The sequence below is a fragment of the Plectropomus leopardus genome, chromosome 13 (assembly GCF_026936395.1).
Source record: "Plectropomus leopardus strain MGB_pleo_1.0 chromosome 13, ASM2693639v1, whole genome shotgun sequence".
NCBI classification, from domain to species: domain Eukaryota; kingdom Metazoa; phylum Chordata; class Actinopteri; order Perciformes; family Serranidae; genus Plectropomus; species Plectropomus leopardus.
The window spans coordinates 23,502,240-23,524,920 of record NC_142188.1 but is presented as its reverse complement, the minus strand read 5'-3'; the positions used below and the strand labels follow the sequence as shown (position 1 = coordinate 23,524,920).

The 22,681-nt window shown below is 41.0% G+C and overlaps 1 protein-coding gene across 1 annotated transcript in view; it reads left to right on the top strand.

The window, feature by feature from the left end:
- Positions 1-22,681, top strand: part of sptlc3 (serine palmitoyltransferase, long chain base subunit 3) — a 29,057-nt gene extending 6,376 nt beyond the window's left edge. Inside the window, exons 4-12 of the mRNA XM_042502199.2 lie at positions 468-616; positions 6,560-6,684; positions 8,191-8,284; positions 11,499-11,604; positions 12,861-13,080; positions 16,006-16,132; positions 18,808-18,943; positions 20,990-21,119; positions 21,236-22,681. Coding sequence (XP_042358133.1) covers positions 468-616; positions 6,560-6,684; positions 8,191-8,284; positions 11,499-11,604; positions 12,861-13,080; positions 16,006-16,132; positions 18,808-18,943; positions 20,990-21,119; positions 21,236-21,349 — 1,201 coding nt within the window. The 3' untranslated portion in view covers positions 21,350-22,681. The remainder of the gene's footprint in view (positions 1-467; positions 617-6,559; positions 6,685-8,190; positions 8,285-11,498; positions 11,605-12,860; positions 13,081-16,005; positions 16,133-18,807; positions 18,944-20,989; positions 21,120-21,235) is intronic.

Sequence of the window (22,681 nt, the reverse complement as noted above, 5' to 3'; positions counted from 1 at the left end):
AATGGAGCAGTTCTCCTAAAATACTGATAAAACTCTGATGCTGATGTACAGTGAGGCTGTGCACTCTTGACATGTGAACTTAAATCAACTTGCATATTGCAAGTATTCCTTCCATTTTTCCCAGTTTATTCTCTATGGAGTTGCATGTGTATTTACATGCACATTATAGTATGGTATAATGAGTTGTGAATATTTGATTATATACAAAAAAAAATGTCCAAGGAAATAGGAATAACAAATGCTGGTACACATTCAGCCACTACTGTTTACCTTATATAAACAGTGTTATAATTGCTCCTGAATGATCTGAACTCACTGACAAAGAAACAAGTTTATGATAACCAATTATTTTTAATTGAATTTTGATTACTTTTTAGAATATGTAATTAATTCTCTCAATGCTTGGATAAGAAAAAAACAAACTACAAGGCCATAGAATGTGATACCAAATGTTTACATGCTTGCAGGTTAACCGGGAGGACAATACACAATGTCATCAACATGGGCTCTTACAACTACCTCGGTTTTGCTGAGAACAACGCTGATTTCCTGAAAACAGTGGCAGACAAAACACGCCAGTTTGGGGTGGGAGTTTGCAGCACAAGGCAGGAAATAGGTGAGTCTGTGGTCAATGTGCAGTTGTACATATGCAAAATGTGTGGCACCTGTGTCCTTAAAGGGACAGTTCACCTCAAAATAAAAAATATATATTTTTTCTTTTACCTGTAGTGCTATTTATCATTTTAGGTTTTTTTGGTGTGAGTTGCAGAGTGCTGAAGATATCGGCTGTAGCGATGGCTGTCTTCTTTCCAATATAATGGTGTCACTCTGTCATCAACTATCCTCTAGATGTCACTCATCTTGTGGTGCTTAAAGTACCAAAAACTTAATCTTAAAAACTCAACAGCAAAGTCTATTCCAGAAATCATCATCCAGTTTACTCAAGAAAATCCACAGACCTTATTGTGAGCAGTTTCACGGAGGACCTATTTTATTTCTACCAAACTTCACCTGCTAACTGTATCAATGAGCAGAAAGAAGCATGCATCTACTCATAGACGAGAGGCTTGTGCTTGTGACAGCAGAAGATGTAAACATTCATGGCATCCTCTTCAGCTGAGCTGTCATGTTGGCTATCTCAGTGGTGTGAGCAAGCAGTAGATGCAAGCTTCCGTCTGCATGGTGATATGGTTGGCAGGTGTGGTTCGGGAGAGGAAAATAGTTCCTACATGGAACTGCTCACAACAAGGTCTGTGGATTATCAGAATCAGAATCAGAAATACTTTGTGATCCCCAGAGGAAATTGTGATATGTTGCAATTGCTCTAATGTCTCGCAAAGAAATTTTTAGGACAGTATAAATATAAATAAATATGAAAATAAAGTTTCTTAAATATAGAAAAAGGTGTATTATGCTACAATTTATAACACAATATAACATAAATTGATATAAGATTATGTACAATATGTGTATCATGTTAAATATCTCTCAAGTGTGGTGTTCATAAAAGGAAATCATGATACTGAAAAGAAAATTGCTCAGTTGAATAATTGCACACATTAATATTATGGCAGTTGAATTATTACATGGATTATTGGACAGTTAGGACAGCGTTGCACAGAATTATTGTACTTTTAAACCACTATTGCACAGCTGAAAGATCATAAATAAATTATGGAATTAGAACCACTGACGGGTGAATTAAGTCCAAGTGCCAGTTTATCGACTGGCACTGGACTTCAGTGCCTGACACTCTTAGGGGGGAGTTGAAAAGTTTCATAGCCACAAGCAGGAAAGACTTCCTGTGGCGCTCTATGGTGCATCTCTGGGGAATGAGGTTAGCACTGAATGTGCTCCCGTGTTTGACCGGCACATCATGGAGGGTGTGCGAGACATCGTCCAAGATGACACGAAACATAGACAGCATCCTCCTCTCTGACACTGCCTCCAGCTCCACCCCCACAATGGTACTAGCCTGCAGTTAAGTTTGTTGAGTTTGTTGGCATCCGTTACTCTCAACCTGCTGTCTTAGCACACAACAGCAAACAGGAGAGCATTGGCCTCTACAGACTCATGAACATCCTCAGCACTGTGCAGCAGATCCTGAAGGACCTCCTCAGAAACTAGAGACGGATCTGGCCCTTGTGGTAGAGGACTTCAGTGACCTTAGCCCAGTCAAGTTTATCAAGTTATTATCTTGAGAAATCGGGTCCTAAATTCTGGAAATAAAAATGTCTGCTGAGTTTTTCAAATGTAGTTTTGGGGGGTGCTTTAACCACCACAAGCAGGTTGCTATCTAGGTCCATTACACTCTAGAGAAGGCAGAAATCAGCTGACGGCTGATATCTCCAGCACTCAGCAACTCACACCAAAACAATCAAGACTGATTATTAGCAATACAGGTTAAAGGAAAATATGTTGTTTTTTTTATTTTGGGCTGAACTGCCCCTTTAAGATAGTTTCAACAAGGGTAATTAAGGGCATTTAATCTCATGTGAAAAAGGTCCGCTTCATAATTCAGGTTAAAAGAGCATATGGCTGCTTCTCTTTTAAATCATCCTACAGTGCTTTACATTCCCTACATGCATCTATTTTAAAGTCCCCAGCAGATCCTGATGGCACTGAATAGGTTGAGTATCAAACTGGAAATAAAACTCCATCTCCCTCATCACATATGCCATCATTTATAATCTTTCTTGTGAGTTATACTGCCCGCGTGTTTAATTATCTTTCAGTGACTGCAGTGTAAAATGAATTATTCAACCTTTGTTGAATTATGTACCATTTGGGCATAAGCTGAGATCATTACATAGTTGTCCATGCTGAGGAGTTGGGGGAAATTATATCATAGTGGAGTGCAACATTATGAAACACCCTGGACATTAGGCAGGATGCAAAAGGAATATATGTGATGGAAGTGTTAGAACAGCAAGGATAAGAAAGTGGGATCTATAGCTTCAGAGGAATTTTGAATGACGTTTTATCCTCTGAACTTTTACCTGGCTTCTGATGTTTAAGTGCCTGCAAGTGCCAGGATCTCATGTTCAGGCAGAGCAATTTTGCAGCAGTGAAATCTGATGATCATCATTCAGGTGTGTGTTTAATGGTCAAAACCTTATGGAGCTCACCGAACAGGCCACTCAAAGTTTGCTTGAGAAAAGTAGTTCCTTTTCTCTCTGTCAATGATGTTTAGTTTATGGCACTTACTGACACCCCTGTGCTGTGTATCTACTGAGAGCAGGCTTGCAGAAGGTGAGCTGACATACAAGCTCAGAGCGGCTGCGTAGTGTTTCATGATATCAGCAGTTTGACAAGAACAGAGAAAACCAGAGGAATTAAAGGGCATGTGATCATTACTTATACGTTGGTTTGTCAGAGTGCACATGTACGCACACACACATGCACGCACGCTCACACACACATACACAAACACACACACACACACACACACACACACACAAACACACTCTTCCACACCATCCATTATTCATCTATGTGATTTATTTATATGTTTATTTCTCTTTTAAAATGGGACTGTTTTTCTCTGGGTTTGTAATCCATGTTTCAGCTGGCTCACTGAGAGGGTTAAGGAATAACAAGCATTTCTCCCATGAGACCTTATTAGGCATCAATTATTAAAGACCCAAGTATCTCTGTAGTAGCAGTGACGCTATCACCAGCGTTTTAGTTCACATGCAGCGATTTGTATTGGCGATACACAGGATGTGTTTCTATTGAATCTACCGGCACTCGGTTTATTTAAAAATGATGATGATTTAAGGAATATCTCACAGTCTTCTCTTGCCATTGACATCCTCTCAAGGTTTAAGTGAAAATGTTTTTGATGCAAGGTTCTTTTTCACAATGTTTCATCTCATCCCTTCTTCTACGTTATCTGATATTAAATTCTTTTAGAAACTGCGGTTCAATTTCAGGCTTTTCGGTCAACTGCTAGTGATGATTTCTACGCAATGTCAAGTTCAGTTCAAAAGTTACAAGAAATTCCAAATAATTCCCCTTATAATACTAATTACTGCATAGAGGGTGAGTTTTCTTTATTTTATTGAATAGGCATGTTAAAGTAGATACAAAGTGCTCTGAAAGCACACCCTGTGAGTAAACTGCAATGTCAAACATTCATGGATTTGTATTAATGGATAGCTCACTCATTGCTTTTCCTACAATCATTAACACACAGTATATTAGATAATGATGTCATGCATTCAAATGAATGACAAATTACCAAGACATACTAAGTGCAGCTGCCAAGTACATAATAGTAAGTATTTTAGCACAATGTGTACACCAATATACTAATGTACAGTAATAGGGCTGGCTTTTTTGTGTGTGTACATATTAAAAACGAAGCCATAAATGTTGTACTTGTCTGCTGAGACTCCAGTCGAGGTTAATGATAGAAATGATTAACTCTTCCAGGCATGCCTTTTTTTTAACTTGCCTGGTTGTAAAGCCTTTGATGTGGAGATGTGGAAACACAATCTTTATTGTCTCTCTACAATAATGCTGCCAACCTTGGCAATTGTTATATAGTTTTGTTTTTTTTATGGTTGTGATGGTAGGAAGGTGACCTTGGTAATTCAGAGGACAGGGGACTAAGCTTAATGAGATGCATGTGTATCAAGAGCTAACTCAAGTCAGCAAAGTGAGTGGGATCTAATAAGGACTCTACGCTGTCTCTTACCTGAAGAGTATCCAGACCTCAGGCAGCCTTATGAGGTTAGCATATCAATAAGGAGGCAGGGCAACTCTATGAAGCCACGGCTGAGTAAAATGTTCTATACAGAGAGCAAATGCCGATGCAGTCTGATCAAAAAAGCTGCACATGCCAGCGGGGGCTGTGAGCCTGAGTGGTTCAGGAAATGTTTGAATTGATTTGACTGGGATCACCATAAAGGCAGAGCTGCTTCACTGTATTACGATTTTATACACATCACTCCATTTTTCAACACTTCCTAAAACATTCAGTCTGTTTGAACTTTTTGATGGTTGCTCTCTGTGGTTACTGATTGTTATTGATTGTGATTAATGATAAGTATCCTATATGAAATTCATTCACTATTTTCTTAAGGATTGCCTCAATGGCATTAAAATATCTCAAAACCTGGCTTCATTATTATTTACACTGATGGTAACTAATTTTGCAAAGTACTGCATATAAATGTTTGTTTATACTGACAGTTTTACTGTGTTTTTGTTGTGATGTCGGCAAGTGTCTTTACAATAGTTTTATACATTATTATTAAAACACTCATTAACAGTAAGAAGTTTCACAGTAAGGAGTTTCACTTCTAATGAGTTAGAAGGCGACCCTTGCGAAAACAAGCGGTTATGGACAATGAATGAATGAATGGAAAATAAAAACATTACATTTATAGTGCACAGCTATAGATGTACACAATAAAGGCTAACTGTTACCCATGAATCCTTGTGTAATCATGTGAACTATCTAATGCTAAATCTCTTTGCGGCTCATATCCATAACGGCGAGATGAGCATTTACTTACTATTCCAACATACTGGTCAATTAACTGTATTATTTTTCCAAGCATATAGATATTCTGTGAGCCCCAATGGATCCTATTGTAACTTCTCGAGTAAGAGAATCTGACACACCATCCGCCTCAGAAACCACTGAAAAACTGCAGAAGATGAGGCTAAGTCACTAGCCTGCTAGTGACTTAGCAGCCACATGCGAGCACGAACAAGAGAAGGCTCGAAATATTCATAGAGTTGTCTCAAGTGCAACCCACTTTCATACAATATTTCATATAAAACAACTGTTGTAGGGGGTCCCTGCTCTATCTCTTTTAAAGAAAATGGGTCCTTGGCCTGAAAACATTGAAGACCCCTGCTCTATAACAAGTAACTACTGTAGTAACTCTATAGTGATAGGGTGGGTTCAAATTTACTGAACCTATATGTTGTAGTATATTTCGACCATATATAACACTGCCGAGATCCAGCAGCAATAAAATACAGTATATATGATCCTTTCACTGCCCACCTCTCTCCCTGTAGCTCACAATTATAACAGTAATTCTTTTTTTTATCAGCTGACCACAAGGGCAGCACTGAGAACACCCCAGAGACACCCGAAAATCCCACTTTTATTGCACAAAATAGAAAAACACCATGTCAGGCCACAGATTACAATCTGATCAATTTTCTAAATTAATTCTGGTGCCCCACCTGTCATAGTGGGTTATAATAAACTGCCTCAGACCCAAAATGTGCTGCAGAACCATTCTAGAGTTTGCAGGACTTGCCTTGATATTGCCTGCGATGAAAAAAGGAGGTAATTGAAGTAAATTACAAATCTTGTATCTTTAGAAATCTTTTCAAATGCCCTAAGAGTGTTTTGGCTGCTTTTATTCTGGTGATGTTATATGTGGGTGTGTTGCATTTTATCAGGAGGCACTCATGTCTGTTAAAGCTTGTGATTGAATGACAAAAAAAACGATAAACCATGTACAAGATAAACAGGTATAGTGATCTTGACAGGGTGAGTCATCATTTTGTGATTTTTTTTATCTCGTAGGTAATCTGGGCATCCATGAAGAGCTGGAACAACTTGTAGCTAATTTCCTTGGAGTAGAGTCCTCCATGACTTTTGGGATGGGTTTCGCCACCAACTCAATGAATATCCCAGCACTTGTTGGAAAGGTTTGTGGTTTTACCCACTAAATGCTGCATACTGTGTAAAGGAAATCCTGTTATATATGGGCATCATCTTTGCAGCACAGCAGAAATTAATCTAATTATCTCAGCTTTTGTTCTTTTCTCACATATGGCCTAAATTAATGACTAACAGTCAACTAAACTCAGCTGCGTACAACTCCCGACCCACCCCCATTAATTAAAATCATAATTAAACATTACAGTAGCCAGGAGGATGAGGCTCTGGGCATACATAGCTGCTTTCAGTCACATAGACGAGGAAGGGCAGGTTTTGTTAAGAGCACAACTCAAGGGTATGATTACCCATACTCTGGCCTGTCGGCACACCAGCCTAGCTCACACAGACAGCCACGGGTTACCAGGGGCAACACACAGCATGAATATCTGTGATTGGACTGGACAGGAGGAAGGGGAGGTTGACTGTTTAACTGATGAGAATGGGGTCGTTTAAGCAGCTCAAGAGGTGTAGTAGCCCCTTAGGCTGCAGCCCCCACAGTCACCCTGCCGGGGCTGGGGGTCACACCACTCTGCCAGCTCTATCCTACAGGGACAGGCTGTGCCAGGACGGGCCTCGCTGTGCAGGCAGAGCTACATTAGAGTGACAGCTGCTGGTAGACTAGGGACCAGGCCAGCTGGACCCCGGGCCAAACCGAGGGTATCTGTCACCGAGATGGTGTCAACATACCCTCTACAAGAGTTCATTCAAACTAATGCAGTCAAATGCTTCGAGCTCCAGTGTTAAATATGCTAATGTTGTGGAGAGAATTTCGTGGAACAGCTGAATTAATTTGCATGCTGATTTTTATGGCATATTATGAAGTACCATACTCTCCATGAAAACTGTGATGCGTCTGTTGGTCGAAACTTTCAGACATGAAAGAAATGACTAACCTGAGCAGTACATACAACTATTATCATACACAGAGGACATAGACATAGAGGTTTATGACTGCGGCATGGAGGGCAAGAGGAGCGGGCTGACTTGTAATAGGCTATGTGAATCCTTTTAGAGCAACAGCTGTTATACAGCACATTCTACAAGGACACAGTACAAAGGAACAAAACATGCACTGAAACACATGGGAAAACGAGCAATCTCTCAGAAAACAGATACAATTGTATAGGTGGGCAGCACACACTGCTGTGATTTTCAGCCATACACAGTTAGACTGATGCTAGTGTTTACAAGCCATCTTATTTCTCCTGTTCCCAAGCCTGAATCCAATCGGCCTTCTCACTAAGTAAAGACCACTTAATCTGAAAGAACACTGTACACTATATGGAAATATCATCATCTTATCAATAATTTAAGATCACGACTTTATAGTCAGTGTAATGTACAATGAGTATATACAGGAATGTTGTGGAATTCATGAGAAATTTGGGATTTCAAGAATGTAAAAAAAAGTAAATTAGCTCTTCATTAAATTGGAATTAATAAGCTTTTAGGGGGGAGATTAAATTAATTCTTTTCTCTTTGCTGATTTCCAGGGTTGTTTGATACTGAGCGATGAACTCAATCACACATCACTCATCTTGGGGGCCCGACTGTCAGGAGCGACCATCCGGGTGTTCAAGCACAACAGTGAGTCCAGTAATGTTTTCATTTGAACAAATGTTGTAGTGCTTCTGCCTCACAACTAGCATAGCAGGTCTGGAACATCTCTTTGTTCCTTTTGTATATTTCCGATGGAGATCAGACCAAAATGGCTCTGGACACAATTGGATAGATCAACAACCAGTCGGAGCAACAAAACATGTGACGTAGCGCTGAGCGGCAGACAAATATAAACATACTACAGCATGCAGAGATGAGCTGTGATGGTGTAGCATCAGTATGTCAGTGAACAACTGTTGCAGGTTTTGCCATCAGAATTTGAAGATATTTCAACAGAAAGTTCCACATCAGTTGTAGCCATCTTGGTTGTGTTAAAAAATGCTTCAATGACACTCCTCTCAAAGCTAGGTTTATGCTCCCAGTGGTGTCCCCGCTGTGAGGGTGTTCAAGCCAAAAAGGATATCATCACATATTTAGCACGAAGGCTCAGGAAGTTGTCAGCATAGACGGTATAAATAATGGACGTAGCTTCTGTGATGTCAACCACTGGTTTGAGGACTCCCTTTTTAAAGCTCCAAGTTCGGCTTTTGGCGGTAGCCATCTTGTTATTTTGGAGCCAGAAATGACCATGTTTAGACAAGAGGGTGACACTGTGGAGGAGCGAGGGGTGGAACTGACTGAGGAGCCAAGGACACTATCTGCAGACAGCATGTCACTCAAAATGTCCCGCCCCTAATTATTCGTTACTTTAAGCCTTAATAAATGTAAACATGTGAGCTATATAAAAAAGGGAGAAATTAGCAGGAGACAAAACCTTTCTTTGTACCAGAGCGTAAACATGTTTATTTCTGTTGTAAAGTTGGGCGTTTTAACATGGGGTTTACTGGAATTGATATGCTTCCTGAGCCAGCCTCATGTGGCAATTAGAGGAACTGCAGTTTTTGAAATGTACGCATTGGCATCATTTTTCAGTCCTGGACGTTGCAGCTTGGTTATGGAATCAAACCCACCACATATCAGATAGACGGTTGTGATCGGCCCGAGGGCCAGATCGGCTGGAAATCTGTTTAAACTGGAAGGGGACCACACACATCTGTCAGAGAAAATAAAACACGAGCTCGAAGGTTGTCTGGTTCTCAGGCTACCCGACAACAGGATGCACGGCATTATTTAAGCTATAACAATGTGTTGTTCAGGTTTGCCAACATCTTTAACATTCACTGCTCTGCAAACATTGTTGACAAATCACCATATTGCATTTCGCCATAGATTATCTTTTGATGAAGTTTGAATTTCTGTTTGTGCAGCCACCACCGCACACATTATCTAGTTTTTCTTCTGTTCCTCCCAAACTGTTGCTGCTGTGAGAAAAACACATTACTTTCTGTGCGGTACAGGATTTGCCTTAGGAAAGACCTACTTAACATTCTGTGTTTAGAGTAGCAAATGTAAAAAGCTTTAATGAAATGGGTTGAGTTTACAGTCACGACTGTGTTTTATCCATGAGCAGCAGAGCAGCAAAACACACGTTTATTTATATGAAAATGTCACCTTACTTAAACTAAATGCTCTCAATTATATTGTCAAATTACATACTGTCAATGGATAAAAAGGGAGAACTCTTAGGCATGAAAAGATACAGCATTCATTGTGCTTGCATTGCAGACATCCACTGCTCTTTCAGGAGACAGGACAAATGAGTCGGTCCTCTGGCAGCAAATGTGTCCTGACAGGTACAAGCAGAGTCAGTTATGGGTCCTCCAAGCAGATCCCAGAGGCCTGTCTAAAGGCAAAGAGCCCTCAGGCACCAGAGTCCCTGACCCCTCCCTCCTTTTATCCCTCCAGGACCATGCCCTCACACACTCATTCATTAGTACAAGGCTAATATTTACAAAGAGGGTTAAACCGATCAACTTAGCCACATCAACAGATAAAAATCACTGTCTAAAACGTCCCTTGTTTTTGTTTTTTTAAATGTTTCAGTGGTGTGTGTTTAACATGGAAGAATGGGATTTCATACCAGCGAGTAGATCAACTGGTTTCTCCAGTCTAGCAGTCTAGTTTGTGTGTTATAAGTACTTCAAATAGTCATAGATAGAGGACGCTCATGTTGAAGGTTGGAATTCTCATCACTGAAATAATTACGTGCTGAGTGGAACGTCAGGTAGTGTGTTTTTTTTTTTAGCATGTTAGCATTTGTGCACCCCAAGGGTCTGCAAAGATAATAACATTTTTGCAGATTTCGACAAATGTTTGCTCATTTCTTATAGACGCAAAGACTACCATCCCCCTCGTCACAGTCATACAGTGTCACATATCAGGCGGTGTGGGTTATCTCAAATCAGTGCTTAACTGTGAAATAATCTTTTCCTCATTCTTGTCTGTGCACACAGTCTACCCACAGTGGATTTCTCTTTCACTGTCTGCTATCCTCAGTGTTGATATTGGTGAGGTGAGGCTCCATAGAGCTCTAAGAAGTGATTTTTATCAAAAGAGCTTCTGTTGACTCTTCACTAAACCTGTTTTTTTCTGTTGAGGGAACAATATCGATCATGTATGACAGATAATTAGCTGTGACAGGTTTACTCGCTGCTCGGCTGGAAATGGCTGGATTGCGGTCATACTTTGAATAGTGCTGCTTTGCAAACCACAGCTATTCAATACTGCCATCTGCTGGTTTGCATCAGAGGATCATTAATCGTGGAGACATTGTGTTCTAAACTCTAAATGCTGTTGGGAAATGATTTGGGGGAGCCAGAATCTAAATCCTAATTTTAAGAAACCATGCAGTCTGCACTAAAGAGACCTTTGGCCAAACCCACATTCAGCTCAGTTAGTAATCCACTCAGATACAGACATTGCAGGTGTTCATTTGCATCAGGCTGCAGAGGTATGTGCTGTGTAGCTTGTGGAAGGTGTTTCTGGCAGATAAAGTAGTGCTGTGTGTACTCTGTGAACTGCCCTGCCCTGTGGAAATTATGACTTTACTTACTGTTGTTTGCTTTTATTTGGAGTTTCTCGATCTGATTATTGCGCCACTCTATACAGGATGTATGTGTACATTTAAAGTGTTAAGTTGTATGTGATTTTATTGTGCAAGCCTAAACTACACTTGCAACATTATTGTGTGTTAATGTCTATGTTTTTGCCTTAATAAGATTTATTTTAATTTTAGAGTACAGTGTTGATTTTGTCTTTGTTTGTTCTTTGGTGTTTGTCTTCTTTCACTCTTTTCTCTCAGACATGCACAGTCTGGAGAAGATGCTCAGAGAGGCGGTTTGCTCGGGGCAACCACGCACCCACAGGCCCTGGAAGAAGATCCTCATCATGGTGGAGGGCATCTATAGGTCAGCTGTCATTATGCAACACAAACATGTCAGAGTTGTCACTCTCTTAGAGGCACATATCACAAGTCAGTTACATCAGTCTTTGTAAGTATAGGCTTCCAGGTGGTCTTTAGCAGAGTTTTTGCACAGCCAGGTAGAATTCTTAAATTGTAACCTAAGGAGAGCCTGTGTTTAGTACTCCCTGTAATGGTCTCTTCTTCTCCCTCTGTGTGTGTCTATGGTTGGGTACTGTTTCATTACAAGAGAGAAGGTATTGTGTGTCTCTCGCGGGCCAGCAGTGAGCTATCCTGAGTCTTAGTGACCCTCTCCATCTGCTCATTAGCTCCAAATCAAGGCCAAATGGAGCCACAGAGATTGACTTGGCTACACCCCCAGCTCCAACTGTTTATCACGGTCATTTTCTTCTCTCCTTTCTTCCCTCTTTTTACCCTCAATCGCACCATGCGTTTCAGCCTTTTTGAACCCAAACACCACGTAGTTTTTTTGGTTAAAAAACATAACTATATTTTCCTCCGCACATTTACTCAATCAGTGAAGGTTGCTTAATTGATTTATGACAACTGTCTCATCAAATGAGGAGGAAAATCTTCAACATGGTGAATGAATATGAATATGGCTATTAGTTTCACAAAAGTCCTGTTAATTTGAGAAACAACTTAATTGTGTGTAATCATACTGCAATAATATCTAATGTCAGGCTTGGACATTAAAGAAATGCCGCCTCTCTGTACAGCACCGAAAGAACTAATGCTCCAGCTATCGCCTCCCTGTAACATCAAAAGGCTCAGATAAAGACTAAGCATGCTTAGCTATATCCTGGCCCTGCCTTTGATGTCCATGTCGGTCCTGCTGAAACCCTGTCTTGTGTCATTTGGGCTGCAGACATTCTCAGCCATAGCAAGGAGAGCAGGTCTGGGATTGCTCCATTTTTGCCAGCCATATACTCACTCATGCTGTCTGTTTGTAGCCTTAAAAGGCTCGCATCCGAGGGGAGGAAGAGATGGGAGAGAGGTGGGAGTAAAATGAAAGAGGCCAGAAGAAAGATTCTTGGAAGATTGGAGCATGTCAAATCATGTAATATGCATTTACAGATGTACAGATGCTCTGCAGCGAATAACATTAGGTCAGGGGTCAGGTTCTTTTCCTTTTAAACCCGAATCACATAAGAGTCTGGCTTATTATTGATTAAATGTGCGTGGCCACGTTGTTTCTTTTGAAACTGTATTATTTTGTTTGTGTGATTCTTGTCTCATTAGCATGGAAGGCTCAGTGGTGCGACTTCCTGAGATCATTGCTCTGAAGAAGAAGTATAAAGCGTATCTGTTCCTGGACGAGGCCCACAGCATCGGAGCAGTGGGACCATCAGGGAGGGGTGTGACGGAGCTGTTTAATGTGAACCCAGTCGATGTGGACGTGATGATGGGCACCTTCACTAAGAGCTTCGGGGCTGCTGGAGGCTATATCGCAGGGAAAAAGGTTATTGTGGATTTGGGGGTTTTCTGTGTTAGCTCTCTCTGCTTTATTTATTTTATTGTAGTCAAAATTCATATATTGCATTCGAAATGTAATTTGTAAGATTTTTTTTTTTACAAATTACACACTGCACAGACACTGAAACATTTGGCTCATATGGGAAGTAAATGGGCTAAAAACAATGGGTCCTACATGGGATGGTTCACGGCCCGATATGCCAGTTGTCCAAATAGGTGGTTTACCCATGTGGGCCCTAAATAAAATGCTCATTTCGGGCCCTTACCCACATGGTACACAAGTAGCCTTAGCATAGCCTATGTGGGGCCCACTAGAGTAAACCCACCCATGCAGGCAATTTGCATAGGGCCATTATGGGACCCCTTAAACAATCCAGCCCATTTCCTACCCATGGTCCAACACATACAAATATTGGCTGGGAACTGCTAAGTAATGTTAACCATGTGATGCTAACAGTTAGCTTTGGCACAGTAGGTAAGCAGCCAGGTGGGCTCCCACAACTGTCCCAGCTGTCGAGCTCACACTCCTGCAGCAACAGCTACAACCCAAATAGTCCATGGTGTGGAGAAGTTGAGTGCTGTGCATTTGACAAAGTTGTCAGTTAAGTGTGCTGAGATGCCACAAAATTGAGCGTTTTATCTATACATTTAATCATTTTATATCTATTTTATATCAGAATTTCACTATACACTACACTGTTTTCTTCCACATATTTGTTATAAAGGAAGGCTATACTCAGAACACTTTGTCACCTGACGTCTTCTGCTTACATTACGTAACTGTCAGTAAATAGTGAATGTAAACAACAGGAAAGAAAAACAAGCAAAGGCAAAGTTTTTTGTTGCGTGCATTTCAACATGGCTATTTAGTGATTCAAATAGAGGACAAAAATAAAGCTAAAATAGTCATGTGCACAACATCCCTGTTTTCAGTGATATCCATATCCCCAGGTCATGGCACACCTGTGGAAAACTGCAATTGTAAACACTGCGGTAGACCTGCTGATTCTCCAGTCAGGCAGAAACTAGTTTGGTTGCTATGCAAAAATAATCCCCCTGGACACCAGCAGGGTCAAGATACATTTCAGAATATATGTAGGTGGGATTAATCACACTGAAACTATTCCAACAGCCGTAGGTAAGTCGTCATTCTTAGAAAATCAAATAACCAGGCAGACTTTCTGATACTTTCCTAACATTGTTTAAACAACCCAGCAACCATTATCTGTGTACAGGAACAACATTAACCCATTTGGCTTCAGAGCAGGATAAAACACGTCCTACAAAATATTTATTTCACCCCGCTCTGTTTTTAAAGATGTGTGGGACTCCATCTCACCCCACCTCTCTCACGTGTTCAACAAATGTTCCCCAGGCAGTGACTCTGGGCCTTTGTAATTCCTTTTTAACTCCATTAAAAAGTACACTTTAGTACATAACCACACTGGTTTTGTGGCAGTTGATTAGAAAGCAACAGAGGAAACGGCCATGTTGCTTGAATTAGGTATTCAGAGAGGGACCCTTCCTGCCATTGCCTTCATGTTGGCTCAGCCCTGCTCTGCCATAATAAGAAGGTAAAGCTGGCAGCGGGCCAGCCCCTTCTTGTGGCGGGCGTCGGAACTGCGCTCCAGATTTAACAGGATGACTTTTAACAAGCATGATAATGTTTGAAGTAAGAACACTGCGCCTGGTTTGACAGCTGGCTGTAGTAAACTCCTGGAAGAAACAGGCAGGAAAAGAGAGAGAAAGCGTATTTGTTGTTGTGGTGAAATCTCCCAAATCCTGTATTAAGTGGATTTGGGTTGACCGACAAAAGACTGCAGATGTGTTCTGGAAAACAGTCATGTTATAGCTATTTTATGAGAGTACCAAAAATAAATACTCCCAATAAATACACTTCAAGCTCCTTCTAATTCACTTCAACCTTACACGAAGGAGGATTTATTCATTAACCCTTCACTCAAAGCTGGGGTTGCACTGAGATTACGTTATTAAATGCATCCGTTGACTGTATGCTGCTCTGGCTCTACTCTGTGGCATAGTGCACATGTATCACCACATCAGTATTGCGGCCACCTTGCGGCTGAGGAAACACTCTAAGCTGTCACTCCACACCCACAGACGTGAGATGGATTTCGGACATGTTCTCTTAACTGGTTTATCTTGGTCGCAGCAAAATCCTGCGGGGGCCCTAAAGCGGTGAAAATCCCCCTGCCTTAAACAAAAACAGATGTCAGGTTGTTTCAGGGTTCTTATCCTACGTTTGAGTATTTCCCCTGAAATCCCCTCCCCTTATGTGTGTGAGGAAGCCGCAGCCGCTGCCGCCCAGTGGGGACAGATGGCGGTGAGTGGAAATGGTGGCCAGACAGCATCTCCGGCTACGTGTCATCACCCTGCACCCGCTGGCCACCGCACAGCCACTGAGCAGCAGCCCATCACAGCTCCAGGCCCCGATCCCAACCTCAGACCACTTACACACACGTGCTCCAGGGACCCATGACCGAATCGGTTTCCTGAAATCCTGCTCTTCTCTTGACAACCTCTCGTAGAATTAATCTCCTGCTGACATTTAGGAATAATGAGCATAGCGGTCCTCATTCTGGCTCATTTCAGCATTGGTTCTTTCTCAAATTAGTACGCTGGCTACCTCTGAGTGGAGAGCAGGGACAGGTCCAGAGCTCTTTTCCAGGCAATGCCAAGGTAGTCATAATGACAGAGAAATGACTTGAGGTATTTTAATTGATTCTCAGGTGTTGAGCTCGCTCTAGTGGTGCTGAAATAAAAGTGCAGGGCAACACTTCTGTTTCACTGAAGTTCTGAAATGAACAGTTTAGTTCTGTGAATCTATCCAATGACTTTTTCCAAGTGTTTGAACAAAAATGTCTCTGTGAAACTGTGCCCCGTATTACAGGAGCTGGTGGACTACCTGCGCAGTCACTCTCACAGTGCAGCATATGCCTCGGCCATGTCCCCTCCTGTCACCGAGCAGATCTTACGCGCCATGAAGTGCATCATGGGAAAAGATGGCAGCACAGAGGGTGAGTGCCAGAGCTCACCGTGGCTCCATCCAGTGAATGCCACCCTCAATTTCAGTCTTATTATCCACATGCTCGTCAAACCTGATGTTCTTTACACAGACAAATATTATGTCTGGCTTATAAAAATTTTTACACCTTAATATAATTTTTTATGGAAACAATAGCAAACCAAATCCAGAGGATAGCACCAATGTTAACATTAGGAGTAAGCCCAGACCTGCAGGGAAAGACAAACAGCTGCTTGGTCAGAAAATGTGGTTGCAATTACAGGGGTCTGCAGTGGGAGGAAGAGGGGGGACGTGCAGTCCCTGAGCACACGTGACCTTAACGTGGAGGAAATCATTTTCATGTGTGTGTTGTGAGGAACACTGTACCGCTGAAAAGTTTCTGCTTTAATGGCATCAGACACTGGGACAGGGGAGTAGTCATTACCAGACCAGTTGCAATACTGCCAGAGCAATTCCTCTTGAGTTATTGTAGTTGTAGTTCTGGCAGTAGTTGTAATAGGAGGAGTATTAGTGGTAGTAGAGTTAGTACATATTGTAGTGGTAAGTAAATGGCAGATGGTTACACAGTTTACCCAAATCCAAAGGACTTAAAGGAACAGTTCTCCCAAAAAATTCAAAAATACACATTTCCCCTCCTACCTGCAGTGGTGTTTATAAATCTATATTGTTTTGGTGTGAGCTGCAGAGTGTTGGAGATATTTGCTGTAGAAATGTCTGCCTTTTCTCCAATATAATAGATGGCACTTGACTTGTGGTGCTCAAAGTTCCAAAAAATACATTTGACAAACTCAGCAGCAATGTCTTAATATAATCTACAGACTTTGCTGTGAGCAGTTTCATGTAGTATATCTACTGATATACGGTATCACTGCACAAACAATTCCAATCCAAAACAATATGGTCGGTAGTGTGCATCTACTCATGGATGACATGCTCATGTTTGTGACAGCACAGGGTCGATAGATAGATAGATAGAAACTTTATTAATCCCAAAAGGGAAATTTGATTTTCAAACAACAGCTCAGATGTTCAGACATTAAAAAACGGCACAAAAAAGAGACACAGCAAACTTTGAGGATGTAAACAATAATGGCATCCTCCTTGGTTGAGCTGTAATCTTAGCTAGCTCAATGGTGCTTCTAGCAAAAAATAGAAAAAGAGACATTGCTGTTGAGTTTTTTTAAATATATTTTTGTTTTTGGTGCTTTGAGCACCACAAGCTGAGTGCCATCTAGTTCTATTATACAGGAGAGAATGCAGGCATCTCTTTAGCCAGGACCTCCAACACTTGGGATCTCACACCAAAACAACCTAGACAATTAAATAGCACTAAAATGTATTTGTAGATTTTTGGGTGAACTGTGTATATAAAGTGTGCACCATAAGGCAAAAATACACAGCCATGTAAACCATATGGCATACAAAACTAAAAGTCTGACATGGGGTTTAATGGGTTAATCGTTTCAAGGTTCAAAGCCTTATAGTTGAGGTGTTTTGCAGTTTCATGCAAAGATGAGTAACTTTCTCATCTGGCACTGAACCAGGCATGCTTTGCATCTGACGTAGCCCAGTGAAATAGCTATTGTGGAAAAATGAGTCTTGACCTGTCTTATAGAGGAGCGGAGAACACAGCAAACAGTGCAGTCTTTCACAACATCAGCTCCAACATTCATCACAACACTGTTAAAGCCATCTGAGACAAGAAATACTCTTTGCATATATACCTGATACAGTTTTATTCCTTGTTCTCTCAGCCTTCCTAAGTCACCCTCACCTTTAACATCAATGTTGAATTTCACACTTTGAAGCAAACTGATGGCAACAGCTCTGAAACAGGGAAAAACCCTGACAGACAGCAACATCCACATTCTCACCTACTTATATGATTTCTGAGTCTGGCAGCAGGTTTTTGACCTCCATGCCCTCTATCTAAGCAGAGAGGAACAATTTACAAAATGGGGCCTGTGTTTTTTGGCAGATGCCTGAATGTTGTTGTTTTTTTTCCTCCCTCCCTCTCTCTCTCTCTGCTGAGATAAGGGGATTTAAAGTGCTCTCTTACATCCCCATGAAAGAACTGCCAATCTGTTCCCAGGTAATCAGAGGGAAACAGAGCTGTGTTCCAAGGCGAGGGCCATGCCAAACTGTGCTTCAGCCACAGAGCGTTAGGCTCCCCAGTGATTCACATCATTTGGAAACACAGGGGGTTAGCAGGGCAGGCCGCCTCTGCTGTCTTTGATTTGATTTCTAATACATTTATCTGAAATACATGTGATCCTCAAGTATTATTTGTATTCCGTTTCAGTCGTGGCTACGCTCCAGTGGCGGTCCACAGTCATTCATTTTGTGCGAAATCCATCGTATCCAATTTGCAGACCCTCATTTTGGCAACGCGCGAGTGCGTATACCATGCCGTCAGACGGACAAAACTGAACCATCTGCTGCCGCAGCTGAGTTGTAATCATGAGCAAGTTCATAGCGGAGGCTGGAATGGCCCAGATGGAGGTGCAGGACTCAGGATGAGATGGCACTGCAGAGAACTCACACTACATTAGCTACCACTGACAGGTGATGTCCCTCCCTGCAGGGGACAGGAGAGATATGCATAAAAAAGCAGTGAGTTGGTGTTTTACCCATGTACATCTGGTGGTGTCCTTGTTTTAATTGGAGGCATTAGACGGATCCGCCAACTGGCAGAAAACACCAGATACTTCAGGGCCAGACTGAAGGAGATGGGCTTCATCATCTATGGCAATGATGACTCACCTGTGGTTCCAATCCTGCTCTACATGCCAGGCAAAGTGGTGTAAGTACACTTTAACTCTCACCAAAAACACTTGCCTCTTCAAGAGTAAGATTATCAGGATATCTATTCTTCACAGACCAGTTTTGAAACAATAAATATCAACTTCATTCTCCCTTGTTGGCAAAGGCAATTTCAGGTCAGCTCACTGTGTATCATCTCCAAGTGATTTGGATAGCTGCCATAAAACACACTCCAGAGTTTCCATGAATCAGTACTGTAGTCTGTGTCTGTGTAGACTGGGTTCCTGTAACCACTTAAGAGGCAACATCAGGTATTGATTAGGTATAACCCAGGACTGCTTGAGCCACTAGGGTAAAATCAATTGGGTATAAAGTGTCTTTCAATGCCAGTCAACGTTAATATCCATGAAAAGGCCAGACACACTCAGTAGCTTCTGGTTTTACAATGCACTAATGGTGATTGAGAAAAAAAGTTGAGTTTCACCAGTTTCATCCTTAAATATTATTTCTGAAATAATTTAAAAACAATTTCACAATTTTTTTCCTGAGTTTTCAAGCTCTCTTGAATTTTTTGTCTTGTAATTTATTTTGTCAGAACTTCTATGAAAGTATTCTATCTCTAACTACTTTTCTATATATAAATCTATTTGTGGCCATTTACATTTACACTTTTTGAATTGCCACTGTTCTAATAACATATAGTAGATTAAAGATGCTGTTGTTGGTTTGAGGTTCTGCACTAGCATCTGTGCACACATCAATGATCATCTTAAATATACAAAATGGTCAAAGTTTGCGGTGTCAGATTCACTTAACCACTTTCAGCGCACATTTTAAAGGGACAGTTCAACAACAACAAAAAAAACAACTTATATTCCGTCTTACATTATAGCGCTACTTATGAATCTAGAATATTTTGGTGTGAGTTGCAGAATGTCCGAACCACACCCACTGACCCTAAAACCATGCAGAAGGAAGCATGTATCTAATCATGGAGGAAAGGCCCATGCTCCTGACGGTGAGCATTAATGGCATCCTCCTCCACTGAGCTGTAATGTTAGCAAGCTCAGTGGTGCTAGATGAGCTAGCCATAGAATAATGATTCCTTTTACTCATTGATACGATTGCTAGGTGTAGTTTGGCAGAAATATATAGTTCCTCCATTAAACTGATCACAACGTGTCTGTGGATGATCTTGAGTAACCAGGTCTTGATTCCTGGAAAAAGACGTTGCTGTTGAGGTTTCGAATGTATTTTTTGGTGCTTTGAGCACCACAAGCTGTGTGCCATCTCGCTCCATTATATTGGAGCGAAGGTAAACATCTCTACAGCTGATATCTCCAACCTTCTGCAACTCACACCTAAAAATTGTCCACTGATAAATAGCACAGTTAAGAGGAAGCATATGTATCTTTTGATTTGAGGTTAACTATCCCTTTAAGGTTTGAACTCTCCAAACAATTTGCTTTACCACAAAATGAAGAAATATTCACTGCTTGGACTCATTAAAGTAAAAGCCATTAGAGAGATATGCTGTTTCAAGCCCTTTAACCTTTAAAATTGTAAGTTATGTGTTCTTTTAAATTTATCGATACCACACATCCCAGCTACATAATTAAGGACTTGGAGGGGCTGGAGGACGCAGCATTCCTCATGTATTTTAATGTGATGAGGCAAAGCGGCAAATACTCCATCATTCTTAGGTGGCTTGTGGGGCCTCTGCGGATTTTGGAGACTTCAAACCTTAAAAATGTGAGAAATGTGAGATAAGCTGTTGCACAGTTTTGGCCGCTAATGATGCGCATTTGTACGCAGATTCTCTCATCAATTGCAGTGTGCTGTCATAACGTTTTTTAATTCTGAAAAGACAAACAGAGGACACACTTATAGTGCTACATGTTAAACATTGGTAATTTGAAATGTAATATTTCAATATATATGATCTAATTGATATGGAGAAATTCTTTCTCAAAAATGTCTAAACTAAAACATTCAATCTGGGTGGATTCACCTTTTGTGTCTACAGTCATCTGTGCACCATCAGATATAAAAACTGATAGTGCTTTCTTTCTTTACTGCTGACCAGGGCTTTTGCTCGAGAAATGCTTGCAAGGAAAATTGGTGTAGTGGTAGTCGGCTTTCCAGCCACGCCGATTACAGAGGCCCGAGCTCGCTTCTGTCTGTCTGCAGCGCACACAAGAGCCATGTTGAACCAGGTACTCACACACACGAAGATTACCAACATCAAATTCCTCCCTGTGGTTTAAAACTGCATTTTTCACCTGAATTAAACATATATACGCATGCTTTGAGACTTTTCCTCCGTTCTCAGGTGCTGCACCATCTGAACGAGGTGGGAGACGCTCTCTGTCTGAAGTTCTCACGGCTGAAATATTCTCCTAGCCCTGACCTCTATGATGAGACAGACTCTGAGCTGGCCAGCTGATATGACCCTTGACACTTCATTTCACAGTGTCAATACGAAGTGTCCATGGCGCAGCAGACCCATAAACACACAACGCTGAGTAACACCCACGTCTCACGGCAGAAGGGGGGACAAATGTTTAGCAGCTGCTTTTTATATTTGTAAAACATGATGTGATTTAACACAACACTGTGCTTTTCAACAAGAGACTCCACATGAACTATTTAAATGTTTTATATCTCAGCACATTTATATGTAAATACACACATGGAATTATTGCACAAGCATTGCCGGATTGGTATGAGACTCAAGCATGTTGTAAAATATCTTGAGTCATTTAGATTTATATACAGAGATAAATCACGTATTGTTTGTTAAGTTGAGAGGGCCTTATTACTCAGCTGATGTAATAACTTGTGTATAAATTTAGCACTGAAAACTTTGCCTCTCATAATTTAATATCAGCCACTAATTACTGAAGGTCCAGTGTGTAGAATTTAGGTGAATATACCAGTATTGACAGAAATTTAACACAATATATTAAGTAGGTTTTCTTTTTTGTACTTGTGAATGATTATGAGCAGTGTGCTGCACCAACATGTCTCTACGATAGCCCAAAACTAAACACTGGCTCTAGACAGGACCATTCGGGTGTCTGCTTCAGCCACCATAGTTAGCGGCCCCTTTCTCAACAAGCCAAACAGCATTAGAATAACACAGGTTTTTTTTTATGTGAAACTGCTTTATTCAGTGTTTTTAGTGGTTTAAATGACCGGGCCCATTTGGAGATAAAGACACTTATGCAAATAATTAGTCTCTTAGCAAAAACCTCCTGAACATCTGGATTATAAGTTACCAGAGAAAAAAGGCGAGCTCACATTAGCAGGTATTGGGCTAGCAGACAGTCTTTAATGTGCCAAACAGCATAGGAGAATCATTGATTTGTCATGTGAAACTGCTTTATTCAGTGTTTTCAAGGTTTTAATCACTGGGTCCGTTTGTTTTAGAGATTAGGAGACCTCTGTAGATAATTCGGCTCCCAGTAAAAACCTCTCGAATAATGAACACTGAAGGAATTAGAAGTGGGAGATATTTCAGCTGGTTGCAATCTGCAGTCCACACCACTGGATGACATTAAATCCTACACACTGCTCCTTTAAAAATGCTGGAGGTGGTTATTATTGGAGAATGATGTACAGTCTAAGAGTTTGATGCGAGGAGTCCCACTGGGTTACTGAACATGAAGTGGTATTTATAAGTAATGTAAAGGCATTTGTAGTTTGACATTTCCCCCTGTAGTGTATTGCTGGATTGCTAAAATATTCCCAATAAAAGACAAATACTGCACATGAA